The sequence below is a fragment of the Penicillium cosmopolitanum genome (assembly GCF_028827165.1).
Source record: "Penicillium cosmopolitanum strain IBT 29677 chromosome Unknown utg000006l:49.0-5199605.0:1.0-5204138.0, whole genome shotgun sequence".
Lineage (NCBI taxonomy): Eukaryota > Fungi > Ascomycota > Eurotiomycetes > Eurotiales > Aspergillaceae > Penicillium > Penicillium cosmopolitanum.
Genome location: NW_026622676.1, coordinates 4102713 through 4119217, shown reverse-complemented (window position 1 = coordinate 4119217; position 16505 = coordinate 4102713). Strand labels below are relative to the sequence as shown.

The 16505-nt window shown below is 48.0% G+C and overlaps 6 protein-coding genes across 6 annotated transcripts; all 6 read right to left on the bottom strand.

Moving 5' to 3' along the window:
- Positions 1-1438: 1438 nt before the first annotated feature.
- N7509_006066 (beta-lactamase/transpeptidase-like protein) lies at positions 1439-3055 on the bottom strand (the record flags this gene model as incomplete). The annotated part of the gene is made up of 1 exon (XM_056630703.1): positions 1439-3055. The coding sequence occupies one exon, from the start codon at positions 3053-3055 to the stop codon at positions 1439-1441; it is 1617 nt and encodes a 538-aa protein (XP_056490005.1).
- Positions 3056-3664: 609 nt separating this feature from the next.
- On the bottom strand, positions 3665-5056 carry N7509_006065 (uncharacterized protein; the record flags this gene model as incomplete). Its single annotated transcript, XM_056630702.1, has 1 exon — positions 3665-5056. The coding sequence occupies one exon, from the start codon at positions 5054-5056 to the stop codon at positions 3665-3667; it is 1392 nt and encodes a 463-aa protein (XP_056490004.1).
- A 1007-nt stretch (positions 5057-6063) lies between these two features.
- On the bottom strand, positions 6064-6843 carry N7509_006064 (alpha/beta hydrolase; the record flags this gene model as incomplete). Its single annotated transcript, XM_056630701.1, has 1 exon — positions 6064-6843. The coding sequence occupies one exon, from the start codon at positions 6841-6843 to the stop codon at positions 6064-6066; it is 780 nt and encodes a 259-aa protein (XP_056490003.1).
- A 598-nt stretch (positions 6844-7441) lies between these two features.
- N7509_006063 (DNA-directed RNA polymerase) lies at positions 7442-11556 on the bottom strand (the record flags this gene model as incomplete). The annotated part of the gene is made up of 3 exons (XM_056630700.1): positions 7442-10717; positions 10784-11155; positions 11209-11556. 3 exons carry the CDS (start codon positions 11554-11556, stop codon positions 7442-7444), a joined length of 3996 nt encoding a protein of 1331 aa, XP_056490002.1.
- A 617-nt stretch (positions 11557-12173) lies between these two features.
- On the bottom strand, positions 12174-13286 carry N7509_006062 (uncharacterized protein; the record flags this gene model as incomplete). The annotated part of the gene is made up of 2 exons (XM_056630699.1): positions 12174-12661; positions 12761-13286. The coding sequence occupies 2 exons, from the start codon at positions 13284-13286 to the stop codon at positions 12174-12176; spliced, it is 1014 nt and encodes a 337-aa protein (XP_056490001.1).
- Positions 13287-15042: 1756 nt separating this feature from the next.
- N7509_006061 (uncharacterized protein) lies at positions 15043-16260 on the bottom strand (the record flags this gene model as incomplete). Its single annotated transcript, XM_056630698.1, has 1 exon — positions 15043-16260. The coding sequence occupies one exon, from the start codon at positions 16258-16260 to the stop codon at positions 15043-15045; it is 1218 nt and encodes a 405-aa protein (XP_056490000.1).
- Positions 16261-16505: the final 245 nt, after the last annotated feature.

Genomic DNA, 16505 nt, shown 5'->3' with positions numbered 1-16505 from the left:
GTCTCCGACCCGAGCGCCGAGAGAAGTCGGAATTGTTTGCAGATAATTCCTAGAGGGTGCCTCCCCGAGGGCAGTTTATAAAACAAGATGAAGTAAAGAAGCGCAGAGTTTCAGGGTCTGCAAGATGGCGAGGGGGAAAATCTGGAGAAGCGGGGGAACCATTGGCAGCCCTGGGGGGCACGTGGTATCGTATGGTATGTATGGTATGGTTCTAGCTATGGGCGAGGCGAGGCGAGGCGAGGCAAGGCAAGGCAATAGTTACTAGTAATACTAGTAGTACTAGTATAAGCTGAGGGTCTAGGGATTTAGAATTTACTAGGATTAGAATAACGAAATAATTGATTATGGGTTCGATCATCGCTATGAAGAGCGGTACCTGCGCTGGGGTTTCATTGCGGAGTGCATCCCTTTGCACATTCGCTTACAGCCCCCGGGTATTTTACCGGACTCGGTAGAGTGACATCTTGATCTACATTGGCCACATACTCCTTGTATACTACCCTTGCTACACCTCTCACTCTCGCTTTCTAGAGAGATCCTATACAGCGAGTATTCAAATGATAACAAGTTGGCTTAAAATCCCGACTCATTAGAAAACACTAGTAGGCAAAGTCAAGTACGTTCACTATGATTATTAACTAGTTGGTACTGGTACTAGTAGCATTCATCTGCAGGGATTTCTGTCACTTATTTCCAAGGTTATATCCACTGCCATGCAGGTGAGTCGCCGGCACTTCAAATCTTGAACCTACCGGGGTCCAAGGTTACTAGCATGGGATACTAGTAGTTAGATGCCAGTGGTCAGACACTACGGTAGTCATCTTAGAAACTTCCAACTTGAATGTGGATGTGTCTGCTCTCAACCAAAGCAGATACTGATCGAATTGAACCTTCGCCACGCGAGCCCTGTCTAAGAGGTGATCCTGCTTTTATGATCAACAAAAAAAATCGAATCGCTTCCAAGGTTGTTCTAAGGGGGGTTCTCCCGATATCAGTCTAACCCTCTCCCGGGCTTTTATGCTATTTTGCCTAAATCCGGCTATGGTGTTTGTGGGGTTCCGGGTGTACCCCGGAATATACCCAAGTCTGCGACCACCATCGAATCCGCTGACGAGGTGGCTAGCAACTCTAGGCATATAAAATTTTTGGTGGGTTCACGAGACTATGTAGATCATTATATTCCACGTCTCACGGGCGACCTAGAAAACTAGCAGCAAGGCTACCTCAAACCTCAGCTATTCCAGTTGACGCGAGTAAGCAATTCGGCCCGAAAAGATACCGTCATTGTGAAAATTAAAAGATTTGCTATCTGCAAGATCGAAAGTATCTTAGTTGCTATTACCTTAGTTATACACGTGCGTCTATTTGAAACAAAACCAGAGTTCAGGCCCTGCGTTGACTTGGAGAGGTGGTATAATTTGCCACAGCTTGCTGCTAACTAAGTCCTGACAAATACGAGACCTCTAGCTAGCCAACATCCAATTTTGAAATTTACTACAGCGCCACTTTCATTACGATGAAAAGCCAAAGTCCAATCACCGGGTGCAGGTGCATCCAGGCCACGTTGGCAGGTTAACGCCCAGACATCATCACCGAGATATTTCATCAGACTTGCTGGCCCACAACCCAAGTACCCATCAAAAGAGCCATACAAAAGCCCTGCCCCGCCGACGCAATGAAAGGTCGAGTCGGCTTCAGCGCAGTGGTAGTCTCCTTGAAGAGATGTATCCTCAAATGCACTTTCGCGAGGCACGATCCGTCGAGCTTCGAGCTTGCGGTTATCCCCTATGCGATTGACATACAGAGTGTCCCCTTCGATGCGTGCAGTCATTGAGTTGGACTGAGCTTCATTGGAATTTAACAATCTCACAACCTCAGTGCTAGGGGAAAATGCGTAACTGATGCAAATCTCCCCCGCTTGTGACCCTTTGCTCACAGCGATTGCCATTTCTGAATCACGATCAAGGAATATGCCGATCCAGTTAGGATTGGCAGTAATATCCATTCTACTGGGCTTTTCAAGATCCAGCATCCCCCTGATAACATCATTGACAGCCTCAGATGCATCTGCCTCATGGTTGAACAGGACCACAACAGACAAGTGCTCACTTGGCACATGACGTCGGTGAAGTCGATATCCGCGCAAAGCACCCCCATGGCCCACGGTATCTATACCTTCGACATTAACATGACCAAGTCCGTAGTGGTATTTAGCCGAAGCGCCATCGCTGAATGTCTGCGGCTCGGTTGCAATTCGATACCAACTTCGTGGGTCCGAGTGAATGCGATCCAGATATTTCTCATACGCGACCATGTCCGTGAGAGAAGCTACCAAGCCTGCATCTCCGGACCATTCCATCTTATTTACTGCTGCTTGATATCCGGTTTTTTCGGTTCCTTCGTATCCAACACACGGCCCTGGGTGCTGGGCGGTATCGGGGCAGAGCAACGCGGTCGCCATTCCAGCAGGAGACAACACTCGTTCAGCGAGCAGCTTTCCAAGAGGTTGTCCCGTAACCTGTTCAATCACGCGGGCCGTGATATAGAAGTTGACATTGCAGTATGAGAATTCATTGCCAGGTTGGAAATGAAAGGATTGTGTCCGCTCAATCGCAGCAGGGCCATCGTTTTCAACCGAGAATTTGCCTTCGGGGTGTGCACCCCAGAGTGTAGTCATGGCCCAGTAGTCGCGTATACCAGATTGCATGTCGCAAAGATGTTGAAGCGTCAGGCCGGTGCCTTGGGTTAATTCAGGGCGGAGCAACTCATGAAGCTTGTCCGTGAATTGACTTTGCATATCACCCTTGGCGGCCACTTCTGGCGGAGGATTGCGCTCGAGATCAAGAAGCAGGGCACAGACAAATTGTTTTGTGATTGAGCAAATAGGCATCTGAATCTCTGGCGTCAGGGGAACCCGCTGGTCAAGATCAGCATATCCCCAAACTCGCTGACCGAGGAGACTTCCATCTTTGATAACAGCAATAGCCCCTCCTGGGCCGCGATAACGGCGAGAAATGGTGTCGAGCACCTTTTCCACGGAGTTTTGTATGGGCATCTTCTTCTCTTTGAGGTACAGTAGAAGCAGAAAAGAAGTCTGAAATTGATATAACGCCCTTGTCTATCTCATGAAATTAGGGAGAGATGCCGTAAATAGAGACCAATAAACAAGGTTGATTACCAACCAGTCTCTGCCAGGGTGATTAAGAAAGGGAGGCCGCAGCGCAGTGCAACCTGAATGCGGGGAAGCAAGGCGGGGCGGGCCCGCTGGCTTGCGAAGACGATGCCATGGTTTCCAAAGCTTTTTATTTTAGGCAGTTCAACAATTAAGGTAAGTTTTAAGTAAATCATAGCCAATGGCAATACCAGATAGACCACGCGTTGTAACACGGGCACTATCGACGTGGAAATTCCATTGGTTGTAATTAGGTGTCTATAGTTAGTAGGATATAGACAACTTTTTATAATCACTCTAGGGACCCGGGATTTTAGCTTGACAGATTTCAAATTTGAACTCTACCTATGGTTGAAAACTATTGACTTTGATTAATCTTAATTTCCTCATGCATAACTAAACACCTGCCTGTATTATCATCCCACGGCCTCATGAACACTCAACGACTGGAATGTATTAGACCTCGCGTTTATTGTGAAAGAATCCCATAAGTCAAGACTTCATCATCCTCACTTCGCTCAGCAGCTCATCCAGTTTCATCCTGATTTCAGTGACCTGTTTCGCCTGTTTCTCCTGTTTCTCCATTAATACCCGCAAGCTCACAACAAGCTCATTTAACATTGCTGGGGCTGACACCGAGGTAGCAACAGTTCGCTGATCACTTTCGGCCGAAAAATTTTGATCTTGCTTCTTAGCATTCGCTGAAGCTAAGATGTTCTCATCGGTAGCTCTGGTATTTGGATGTGCAAGAACGTCGGAATGCTTCCTTTCTCTGCCCATGCCCTCCTTCTGGACTTTTTTCAGATCGTATGGACCAGGCCATGAATTGTGTAGCATTTGAACTTTCTTCTCCTGACTCTGTCTCCAACTTTTCCAACCTTCTTGCCACTCTCGTCCACCGTTTTTGAAACGTTTTTTACCAGTTATCAACTGTTTCCAGTCGGGAATAAGCTCGTTCAAACGGCGATCTGAGAGATAGCGATATCCCTCATCATTCGTCGCTAAAGCGACTGGCCAATGAGTTGGTAGTACTTGGCCAGCAACATGTCCGCCTGAGTAAAACATGTCTCTAACTTTCCATCTTTCATTTTTCTGGAGAGTAAGCATCAGCTGTCTCTTTTCAGGGTCTGAAAGGTGCTTAGTAGAAGATAGAATAGATGGGGGATCATTCTGTCCTGCACTGCTGGATTTCATTTCTCCACTCTTTGGGACCTCCTTTTCGATAGCCTTGTATGGAATATCCCATTCCGAGCCCGTGCTCCCATCACTTATCAGGTGTCTTGTAGGTTCTTCCGGGTCCTTGAGAGGGGCCTCGATCGAGGTTCGCAGAAAAACCATGGTGTTGGGATTTTGCATGGCCAGTGCGCACCAATTCACATACCCCTGTCTCTCGACGATATCTTGAAGAAGCGCCGAGGATTTCTCTTTCTTCGAATTGAAAGTCCTCGCTAGATTCTTTTTGGAAAAACGGCTCTGACTACCGGATATATGGGGGGAAAGGGCAGCGTACAGAAATTCGGACAGAGAAGTCGGAAGAAATTTCCCCTGCTCTTTGACAATTTCCCATGCCCGGAATGCAATTCTGACTTCATTCTGAGAGAACCACTGCCCTCTCTTCTCATAGTGGCGCATGGTTCCCACAAGGAGGTCCCGTACCTGACCACGGGTCGTTGGCTCAGTATTCGCTTTAGTATCTTCACCCTCTAAGCTTGGTAGAGAGTGAAATTCCTTGATTTCATTCCACAGTCTCTCCTCGTGTTCTTTGTATTGCTCGGCCGTGGTCGGTCGAGATCTTGTTCGAAGACCAATTCGATTATCAGACGGAATCTTCACCAAGGGACGACCCCCACACGGGCCACAATCACAATCAGGTTGATGCTTCATCGTAAAGGCTTGAAGTCTCCATATAGTAGTTAGCTCATAGCTCTAAAATATCAGGTAGGGACGTGAGTATAGTACTTACCGTCGAGCCAAACAGGTTTTGTTCTTCTTGATTGCGTGCAATAGTTTGCAATCTCCGAGATCCAGAGAGATCGTAAAGAAGCACGGAGGAAGAAATAAAAGGGTAGACAACCCAGAATATTAGTCGGGCTGAAGTGTCAGATATCTCGGAAGTTTTTTTGGATCAAAGTGTGTGTAGAGCTCAGAGGCTTTTCGGGTGAAAGAAGGGAAGAGACTTGAGGTGAGGTTTTTACGGGATCGCCCGCTAGGTTCCCCAACCCATCTATGAATGATGTTTGTTGTCGTTTGCAATGCTATTGTTTCTATTACAAGATACTCGGACGTTAGGCTTCTATAGTAATTGAGATATAATGCCTCGGCTCTTAACGCGGTAGGCAGATGGGGCCTAGGATCGGCTTTATAACATACACTAAAAGCACTTATTTTGCTGCCTGTGGGTCGACTCATTCATGCCTAGGTCAAGACCTCGTCCTGTATTCCTAACTATTATAAACCAATCCATTTATAGACCCAGAGAATAATGATGTTGAAAATAATCGATATTCCAGTGGCAACTTGAACTATGATGTTAATTGTGAAGGTAACCAGCTGTGGAGTATGTGCTCCAAAAAAAGGATATATGCTCCAACAACCTTGACACGATCCGGCTCAAGTTTTGATCGAAACGAAACTTTGTGGCCAGAATCATCGCAGCACATAATATCAATAGTGTTTTCATAAGGACAGATGTAACTTGCAGCTTTCAAGTCTATCAAGTCCACCATATGTCCTTGATTGAATCCTGGAGTGGTAAATGTGTTACTACTAGTACTCAACAGTTCAGATTTTATTCTAGTAATTATAGGAATTTATATCGCTTTGTTTCAAGAAAGAAGTACTAGTAATATTCTTATTTAAAAAAATACAATGATAAAATAAAAATTGCTGGATCAAGACCTAGATGATTTCGCCTTGAAATCTCCCAGAGCTTCGAGAATAAACTCAGTGGTATCATTGGGTTTGCTTAGGTATGGGCTGTGCGAAGTATCGAAGGACCTAGTAGTGAAGTCCGCCCCTGCATCTCGTGCTGCTGCGACCATCATCTCTTGTATTTGAATTGGGATAGCTTGATCCCAAGTACACAAAAGGTACCATACTGGGACATCAGCCCAGCCAGCATAGACACTTTCCCGGTCTTTCAGGGAAGCAGTTGAATGCTTGAGTAATTGACCCTTCCACAGCTGCGCATCTTCAGCGGAGAGGTCATTGTAGAAGAGGTCGGTTGGTTCGCCATTGTCGATCAACTCCCATCCATCAGGGCCGGAATGATGAAAGGACGTATCGAGATTGATGATATCATATAGCGCAGTCTTGGAAGGAGGCGTGAAAGCGCAAAGCTGGATGATTCCCGCAACTTTCCCGGAACCAGGACTCAACTTGGAGGGGTCCTTTCGGGTGAATCCCTTCACAGAGCTGCTGCCCACGCAGCCTCCGAACGAGTGATTGACAAGAACAACATTGTTCCCCTGCGCAGTCTCAGACGCAATTAGCTCCTGGACCTGACTAATGCTTCCAGCCAGAGATTCCACCGGCTCTTCCGTGCCGCAGAACTCAAGCTGCGGGGCGAGGCATCGATACCCCTGGTGCTGCAGTTGCGAGGTGACCTTGCTCCAACAGGCCGGGCTGTGCCAGGCCCCATGGACGAAAAGAAGAGTTGGTGTCGAAGACATGGTGAGTGCTGGACTATATGAACAGAGAAATGAATTCAAATGATAATCCAAGCTTTTGAGGTTGGGGAATCATGCGTAGCCACCCCACCTGTCCCGGGAGGCCCGAAAGCTAGTCCTTAGACGGCAACCAGTGCGAATTTTCCGGAGGCTTAGAATAGTGCGGAGGACACTATGAATGGCAAGAGAACTTCGACTATGAGCAATTAGTTCTTTTACACTCCTAGTTTCTGGTAGTATAACCTTGAAAGCCAGAATAAGATACGGAAGTATGGTCAGTCACCTGGGCAATTCACCTCTGATAAAACCAACTTGTGGACTCGGTGGACTCGGTCCGAGTTTGCTTATTGACAATCCATCAAAAAAAACATCCAGACAGGTGAATAGAATATTATATGCATATTTATTTGCTTTTTGTTCGCTCTGTTCAGTTAGATCCCCTCGTAATGCGCGTAATGTACATATATGCAATGAGTCTGCACCCTGGCAGCCATCAAGAAAAACAAAATGTATAGATACAGTCCGAGAAACGCCAATAAAAACCAATCTGAATGAAAGGCACCAGCCAAATGCGTTGAAATGAGACTCCAAAGAATACCACTTAGGAGAAGAAATACTCGCTTTGGCGGATCCGCGAAACATCCCAGGAACCCTTAGTAGGGACATCACGGAATGACATGGGCAACCACAACCAAATTTCCGAATATTTCTTGCTAATCTTCTTGGTCGGGGCACCTCCATCTTCGGCCTCGGCCATGGATCCAGATTCCGAGTCCATGAGTTCGATGTCTTCGAACAAGCTCTGGATAGCTGGGTCGCTGTTGTCGACAGCCTTAGCACCCGGTCGCCGTTCAGCGACAGACAGGTTCTCTGGCACATGGCCAACTTTAGTTTCTCCCAAAGACCCAGACATGACAAGGTCCTCTTGGGTTCCGCCCATTTGCTCGAAAATACTAGCCGATGTGACCATTTCTTGGCCTTCGGCTTGCTGTGCTGGATCACTGGAGCGCAGAAGAGTCTGTCGTCGGTGCTCATCGAGCAACTCGACGATTTTTGAGTTTTTGGCTAGGCCTTGACGGCGTTCACGGATCTTCTTTCCGATCTTGCCAGTGACCTTGACCTTGCCTAAGAACAAGTTCTTGCCAAAACGAACACGAAACTCTGCCGCGAGTCTCCCAATAATGTCATCCGAATGCATCTTCACGAACGCATCACGTAGAATGCTGTTCATTTTGTCGATGTCACAGGCATGGGTCCAGAAGGAATCGTGGACAGCGGCAAAAGTGAGACCATTTTCATGGCATGCATTGGCAGAGAGCATCATGTGTGTGGCATCGAGAGAGTGAATGAAGTTGGGGGGGAATGCCTGAAGCTGCTTGCGTTTTGATACCACATCGTTTGAGCTTGGATCCACAATGCTGAGATCCTGCAGGGTAGTCGATACACGTCTCGCCTTTCGGGTGCGGTAGGGTTGAACCACTGGGAGGCCCAATGGAGTGGTCCAGATGACGGTTGAGCGGAATGATTTGCTTGGGTCAAGATTCTTGGAATCAGTTTTCCCGGAATCACTAGGTACCAAAGCCTGGTTTGCCAAGGATTCTATTTCGTCGGGTGTGAGCGATTGGGTGATTCGACTGGCGCAGTCACCCAGCCAGTACTGGATATCATGAGCTCCATTGAACATCGTACCCAGGGCCTCGAAGATCTTCCGCGCAATGTACAGGGCAGCAGTCTTCTTGGTTTCACTTGGAAGCTCCGGATAGTGATCCACAAGCTGCTTGCGAACCTGTCTCATAGCACCCATAAAGGTGACACCATAAACATTGGTCATGACGGTCTGCTTCACAATCTTGCGGGAAATTCTTCCATCGAGAACCTTAGCGATCTCGACACCCCGAGCAGCGTCTGCGGCTACTGCCTCCTTCACGAACTCGGAAACACCAGTGTAAACATCAGAGGGCCGATCAGAGGGCTCGAGGTTGACCTGCTTTGCACCAATAATATCACCACCAAGAGCCGCATAGTGCTGAAGACCGTTACATGATCCATCTTGGTGGACCGGCAGACGACACAGATACTCGGTTGGGTCCGGACAGCGCAAGGCATTTCGGAGTTCAATGCAAGCGGCGAGACACTGCCACGGGTCATCTGCTTTGAGCCACCAACGTTTGCCATGCAGACCGTTGTCGGCCGAGTCAGTGATAAGGTCGATATTGTCCATTGCAAACTGTTCACGTTCTGACATGCTGGCTTTATCGAAGCCGGACAAGTTTGCGATTTGAATTTTCAACCAGCGCAGACCACTAACCCCTAGGGGCTTAGCTTCACTGAACATGAGTAGACCTCGCGAGTTGTCGGCTCCCATTTGATTGAGGTAAGGAGGTAATGGGTATGCTCGGCCTCGGAAATCCATGTTATGGGGGAGAAAGAAAGTCTCGTCGCGGAAAGAACGAGCTACCTCGAGTTGAAAGTTTTGGAAACATCGCACCGAGTGAAATCCTGACCGCAAATTCTCAATCTCGCGCATCCGCAGCTGCCATTCCTTCTCAGCAGCAGGGCCAGCCCCGGGATCAGGTTTTGGTGGAGCGGGTAGATCGGGCTCGAGAGGTGCCAGCGTAGCCACTGACTTGCCGGAGTTCCATGCTTCTAGCATGACGTTGAATACATCACGGTTGATGACCCAACCTGTGCTGCCGAGAACATCGAGGCCTTTCCGGATATCTTTTAGACCGGCCCCCTTCAAGGCTGCCTCGATATATTTTGGTTGCAAATTTTCACCCGGCGTCGAACGAATCAAGTTGCTCTTGTAAACCATATAGGCTCCTTCTTTCGATCCGGTCCATGGTTTCGGCTTGCATACCATGGGAAGATGACGGCCTAGAAGATCGGCCGGTGGCTCTTGTACTGCCATTTTGACAAGGGAAGGATGCAGGTGAATAAGACCGGAGCGTTTCCCGTATGAAATTTGATAAGAGTGGTTGAATGCCGGTTGCATTGTCCTCTTCGCTTTGTCGGTGTTCGGGTCGGTGGTCCGAACAGGAACTTTAGCAATGTCGAGAAGAAGACCCATCAAAACTGCGCCGATTCGAACCTGAACTCTAGGAGTCCAAGAAAGAGTCTCATTTTCTGTCAGCATTTTTTCACTGACAGCCATCCACCGCAATCGACCATCCTTGCCCTTGCGGCCTGCAAGCATCTCCTTCAGCAACTTCATGCGGTGGGGGGTCCCATTTGCTTGCTCCTTCAGAACGGCTTGAGCAATCAACTCATGCTGCGCTTCCTTGCCGATAGTTGAAGCAATTGAAGAAAGTTTGATACCCTTCTCCATACCTCCACGGGTGAACGTAGACATGACAGAAATGATAGTCAAGGCGGCTAGCCGGTCACTGGTCATTGATTGCAAGAAAACGCAGTATTCGATGCGCCTTTTTTGCTCCTCAGTACGAATTGGTTTCCCTTCCTCTTCGGCGGCAAGTCTCAATTCTTCCTGGATTTTCGAGACAAGATCACCATGCCATTGGCTGATCACATAATTGATGTTTTTCTTTGCAGAAGCCACATCCACGCCGGCTTGGACTCTGGCTTCAAATTCTGCACGCCAGCGATTCAAAGATGATTTGATGGTATCGGCCTCGAGTTGTTGTTGGCGCATTTTGTTTTGCAAATCGATTTTCTCTTCCTCGGTTCCTTTGAAATCTTCGGGGACGGTGAAACGGGTACCATCCGTAAACAGTGACATGGACTCCTTTAAAGAACTTAATCCCTGGCCCTTTTGTTCTGCGGCGAGTACTTCTGCAATATCATCAATCTTCTCGGTGGCGTTTTCTGCGGCAACAGGAAGGTCGAGCGTAGGTTCGGACAAATCGGAAAAGCAAATCTACAGCAATAGCCGAGTTAGTATAGGACAAGTAAATGAGATTATGAACCAATAATATGAACATACCCTAGACAGTTCACCAAGATCCAAATCTGTGAGAATTTCAACGGCGAGAAGATCCTCGTGGAGGTCTACCTGTTTGGCAAAATTCCAATACCGACGAACCGACCGATCCCGTTTCGGTCCATCGAACATTCGCAAAGCCATGCGAATCATGATCGCATATGTGGTCGCATCCGGCTTCACGCCTGCCGCAGGCATGTCACTTTCGAACCATCTTTGCAAGGGCATGATCATATCATGCTGTCGAGTTGTAATCATGTACGAAACCATTTCCTTCATGTAGCGATTATGAAGTGCGATGTTCTCAGGAGATCCCATGGGGTGATAAGAAGTGAGTCGAGTGATTAAAGCAGATGCCCGATCAAACCGGCCGACCTTGAGTGACATATCAAAGTTCGCAAGCATTTCATCCTCATCACCTCCCATACCCGGATCTTCCGAAAAATCTTTGGTTCAGTTTGCGGTATCTGGTCGATGATAACCAAGGAGGAAGTATCAACTGCGGAAAGGCGGTTTAGGGTGGCCTTGCTCATAGGCATATAGGAGTTGTGTTCAAAGGTAGTCGAGTCGGTAGCTGTGGCGAGATTGCGCTGTGACTGGAATGATGATCTCCGGCGTCGCTCGGGTGCCTGGGAGCTCTGTGGTATGGCGACCGGACTTGGTCGAGTCGAGCTTGAATGGAGACGCAGCGTTGACGACGCGGCCAATGTTCGGTGGGCGTTGGCCCTCCTAAGATGGAAGAGCGCATTTTTCTGGCGAGCAACTCGCGATAACATGACGAACAGGTATGCAATTATCAAGGCTTTCGGAATAGGGCGATAAAGAGGTGAGAGTGGTAAAGAGTATTAGAAAAGTGATAGGGTATAGAAATCGAAATGAAAATGCAGAAATCGCAATGCAGCAGCAGCAGCCGGGGAAGGACGAAATAAAGGGTGGTAGATAAGGCGAACGGTGAAAACCCAGATTCCTTCAACCGACCTGCAGCCCTCAACCCGAGCAAAAAGAGAAAAGATCGATAAGGAAAGGAAGGGTCTCTGATGAAAAGGGATGGCGCGGAAAAAAAAACCGAGATGGCCGGGGCGAGCGACGCGAAATCACACGTGACCCTAAGAGCGGAGATCGGGAGATATCGCGCCGTGATTGGTCGGAATCTTCTACATCTCTTCATCTCTTTGCCACTCGAAGATCGCCGATATGACTGATCTATGTATTCAATGTACAATAAAACAGCATTTTTTACGGTGGCTTATTGCTGAGCAGCCTTAGACAGGTATTCAAACCACAGCATCCTGGTATTACAACGAGTATTATTCTATACAATACTAAAATACTTAGCAAAAGGAAGCTTCACGGGTTTTTACTAGCTTCAAGTTCTTTCTCTTCATGATAACAGTCATACTTCATCCTCGCTATCGGAGGGTCCCCCTCTTTGCTTCTGCCGATTTTGCTTCATGGCCCATCCGGTCATTTCAGGTCGGGCGGGGTCAATACGCGGAGCACTCATCCCATCCAAATACTTCTCGCTGTCGATAAAGGATTGAAGCTGCGGCAACTCTTCTGGGTTCTGGTGCATCATGTAATTCTCATAGGTATACCAAGATTCCTCAGTCTGTTCCAAGCGAGGGTTAGAGAGACTAAAGCCGGGCGCGCGGTCGTAAAAACGGAGCAGCAGACTTACCTCAGCGTCAACCCAGTCAAACTTCTTCCATTTCTCGTCTTGCATCCTCTTCAAGAGGTCCAGATTGCCAACAAGCACGGCACCTCCGTCCTCTGCACCTTTGATTTTCACATCAACTGCTCGTGCTTCGGCCTCGGTCGGGCGATCTTCGTCATCCTTCTTGCCCTTGCCACCCCGCCCCTTAGGCATCTCGTCCATCGCATCTAAATGGTGTAGTTGAGGGTGCAATTGAACAACCGCAGAAACCGGAGATAGATGCAAATTTTCTGTATCGTAATGTCAGTGATCTGCTTATTACAAACCCACAATAGCTGCAAGAGCTCCTTTGCAGATATGCCACTCACTTCCTTTGAATGCAGCCAGCATGTGAACCGGATCACCCTCTTCCTGAGGCTTGATACGACCACCAAGTGCCTGTGTTCGAACAAGTGCCGATGGGTCGATCATCTTTCTGTTATCTAGCACCTCGACATCTGCGTTTGCTTCGGACTTGACTCGACCACCTGCACTGGCCACTCCACCAGTACTGAAGCCGCCGGCCATTCCAAATGCGCCGCCATCCCGGGCGACCCGACTCTTTTTCATCGCATCGCCGTATTTGAGTCCTTTGCTCACGTCGTATGTCGTGCGGGTAAAGATTGGGACATCAACTTCCACCAGGCCGGTGTTCGGTTTCATGCGCAGCGCAGTCGGCTTTTGGCCCATTCGTTCATTGTAAGGGTGTTTGCCGGGCCGGTCAATGTATTGGAAGACGTAGCGAGAGACATCGGAGTCGGTCAGGAAGACATCGTACGAGGCGATGACAGGGTCATCTTCGGTGGAAGCCATAGCGGATGGGTTATTCTACCGCAGGTTTCGTGGAGTCGTGAAGCTGGTCAGTAACAGGAACAAAAACAAGAAATTTCCAGAGCTCAAGGAAGAATGGCAGTGGTTCCGCACTCCGCACTCCCCTCTTTCTCTTTTTTTCTGTCGCGGGTTATCGATAACCGGCAGAATTACAACATTCCACCACTGGACTCACACCGCCTCTTGTCCCTGGTTAAAAACAAACCTCTCACAATCGCTTACCTTGGCTTTTTTTTTTTTCTCTTTCCGGGGACCCGAGAGTCATGCCGTGGGGAGCAACCGGTCCTCCCTCCCATCCTTGCATGCTCTTAACATTGAGTCTATTTCAATGCCTTCCTAGCGTGAGAGACGCACCCCCTGTTCAACTCCTATCTCTATTGCATTGAGGCCGTCCCTCGAACATCCACCCAACGAAAGCTGTCGAATAAAGGACCACGCCCAAAGTCGATATTGGCACCCACAGCGCTGCGGCGCTATACCCGCTGCCCCATGGGACTCAACATGACCAGATGAGATCTGGTGCGCATGGACGGATGCAAATCCTCGCCTTAAAACAGCAAAGGAGCTCGTCGTGCTGAGAGTATCGTCGTCCTTGTGCAAGAGAACTTTTCTCTATCACTGCCATGCACACAGTCCCGAAGTCACCAACTTAGGTCTAGGCCGCCTGGGATTTGCTACTTCTCGCATATTCTGAATAAGTCAACCCCAACGAAGCAACATTTTGAGGAAGATTCCCGACAGCCTCAGACTATCTTACATGGTCTAAAAAGAGTCGGGCAACAGAATCTCAACAATCCCATAGGGATTTCGCCCAAAAGGCTATGCACACATGGATATACACATCCTTCCTGTTCATTATTGCAATGAACGTCGACACCATCGACCGCCTCGCGCGGAAGTCAGGCAGAGCAAACTGCCTGTGGTCAAACTGGCAAATATCCGCCATGTGTACTATACAAAACAACTTTTCCTCCGATGTATCGATGTATGTCCCTGTCTTGAATGGGGACCTTCGATTGAGGACTGAGGCCAACTGGCTGCTGGCCTCCGAGCTTGACGTTCACACAAAGGCAAATCCGCCGTGGACTATCAAGTAGCAAGCCGCCATGACCTGTCTCATTTGCCTCTCTCAAATGATACAGAATCATGTGCACCATACAGGAACCACACATCGCAGGCCAATACGACTGTGGTCCTTATTACGTTCGTGAAGGTGGAAGTAGGATGGTTTGATCGTGGCCGGTCTCGATCAATGGGGATGGGTGGATGAGAACAGGACTTTAAACTAGGAACCATTCAGTTGGAATCCGACCAATCAATCAATCAATCAATCAATCAATCAATCAATCAATCATTTTTAATACCCAAAATATGAGCCAGATCAACTTATAAGCGTTTACTATTTCCCCGTCATCGACACGATAGTGGCACGTTCTCCCAAGTTAGTACTAGTGTCTTAAAGTGCGTACAGCCTTGGAATTGCACTAGCATGACTCCCAGTGGTAACTAGTGGTTGAGATGTACTGACAATGGGATACTTGACCATGCATAATATGAATAGGTATCATCAGGTAGTCTGGCCCACAACACTGCAAGTCACCAGTGGCATATGACTTTAGATCTTCCAGGTCTGAACTCGTTCTACGACACTTTACAATTCGTCTCTTTGTTTGTTTGTTTTTTCTTCTTTTGAGCATGTTCTAATAAATGATTGATCGAAATTGACCCCTCTGGTTATTCATTTATGGCGTAGCATGACCGTTGAGGTAGCACGACTGTTTTGACTAATTTCCAAGGAACGGAACACATCAAACTCGGGCAACGGCTGGAAATGATAATGTTCACAACCAAGCCACACCTTCATATCTATGCCAGCTTCATCAGCATCATGCGCAAGCGATGTTGGCAGCTCCCATAGTCCAGCCTCCAGATTTTCATCGTTCTCGTGGTCATATATGTGTTCATCGGTAAAAACGGTCACCTTGTGCAATTTTGGAAAGTGGATCTTCTTGTCTCTGACCAGTATTTCAAGAAAACGGTCATAGTGTAGCTCATCGTGTTCTACTAAGAACTTCTCGAGATCTGTGTCATCATAGAATACTTCCAAAATCTCGAGGTTCGGAGGCAAACGTGTCGAAATCCCATCTGAGCCGTCCCAACCACAAAGAAAAACATGATAAATGCGCAAAACTTTCAAGGCTGCAAAGTCCCTCAGTTTAATGGCTGGCCCATCATACAACCCTTCATGTTCCAGTCGAGGTCTTGTCATGACTAGTTCTTCCAGGAATTCCTTTTGTGACTGTAGCGTCCGAACAAAGGCCTCGCATGTCCACTCTTTGATAGGTTGACCTTCATAATGGCCTTCCCACTCCCCCTGTTCGGCGTCATAAAAGAGTGTCTTTAAGGCCTTTGGCCAGCTGAGCACGGCCGCCAGAGCCTCTTCGTGTGCACCACAGCTGATCAATCTCAGATGCTCCACCACAGAGGTACCAACGTGTGCGTTGTTTTCAAACTCAAGTTTCTCCCAGTCCTTGAAATCATAAATGGTGAGGTCTCTCAGGTAAGGAAGCCAAAATAGATCACTAACATCATACATGGTGCTAGGCTCAATGCAAGGAATCATCGCTGTAACGATAAGGTTCCGCAAACTGGGGATATTCTCCAGGCTCCATTGAAGCTGATCAAATGGTCGTTTCTCGTTCCATCGTGCGTATTTGCGTACAAAAATATCACGGTAAAATATTGGCTGAAGAAGAGATTTGAATTGTAGGGAAGTAAGGAGAAGGGAGTGCAGGTCCTTCACTTTAGGCGGCTGGTCATGTTCGAAGACAGTCTCACGATATGCATCACCGAACCAGTAAAAGGGTATCAGGAGACCCTTATCATGAGATTGTGATTGCAAATACTCCACGATGATCAGAATGACCTCGCTGGGGAGGTCTAGAAGTCCCACCATGTTTGTTACTCTTTTTTGAGTCGGTTACAACACCCAGTCGGGTGCTTTCGATCAAGGCTGTGGCGATGTGAAGAGTGGAATAGCCCTGGATAATTAGTTGATCGAGGTGGGAGTTTGCTGCTTATATGGCCACCTGCTGAAATTCTTGTGAGGCCATTCCAAGGTTGGGACTAGCCTAGGCGGCTTCCAGTTCAGGCAACGACCAGTTGTAGAAGCTAGCTATATTGAGATTAGGGCGTCACTCC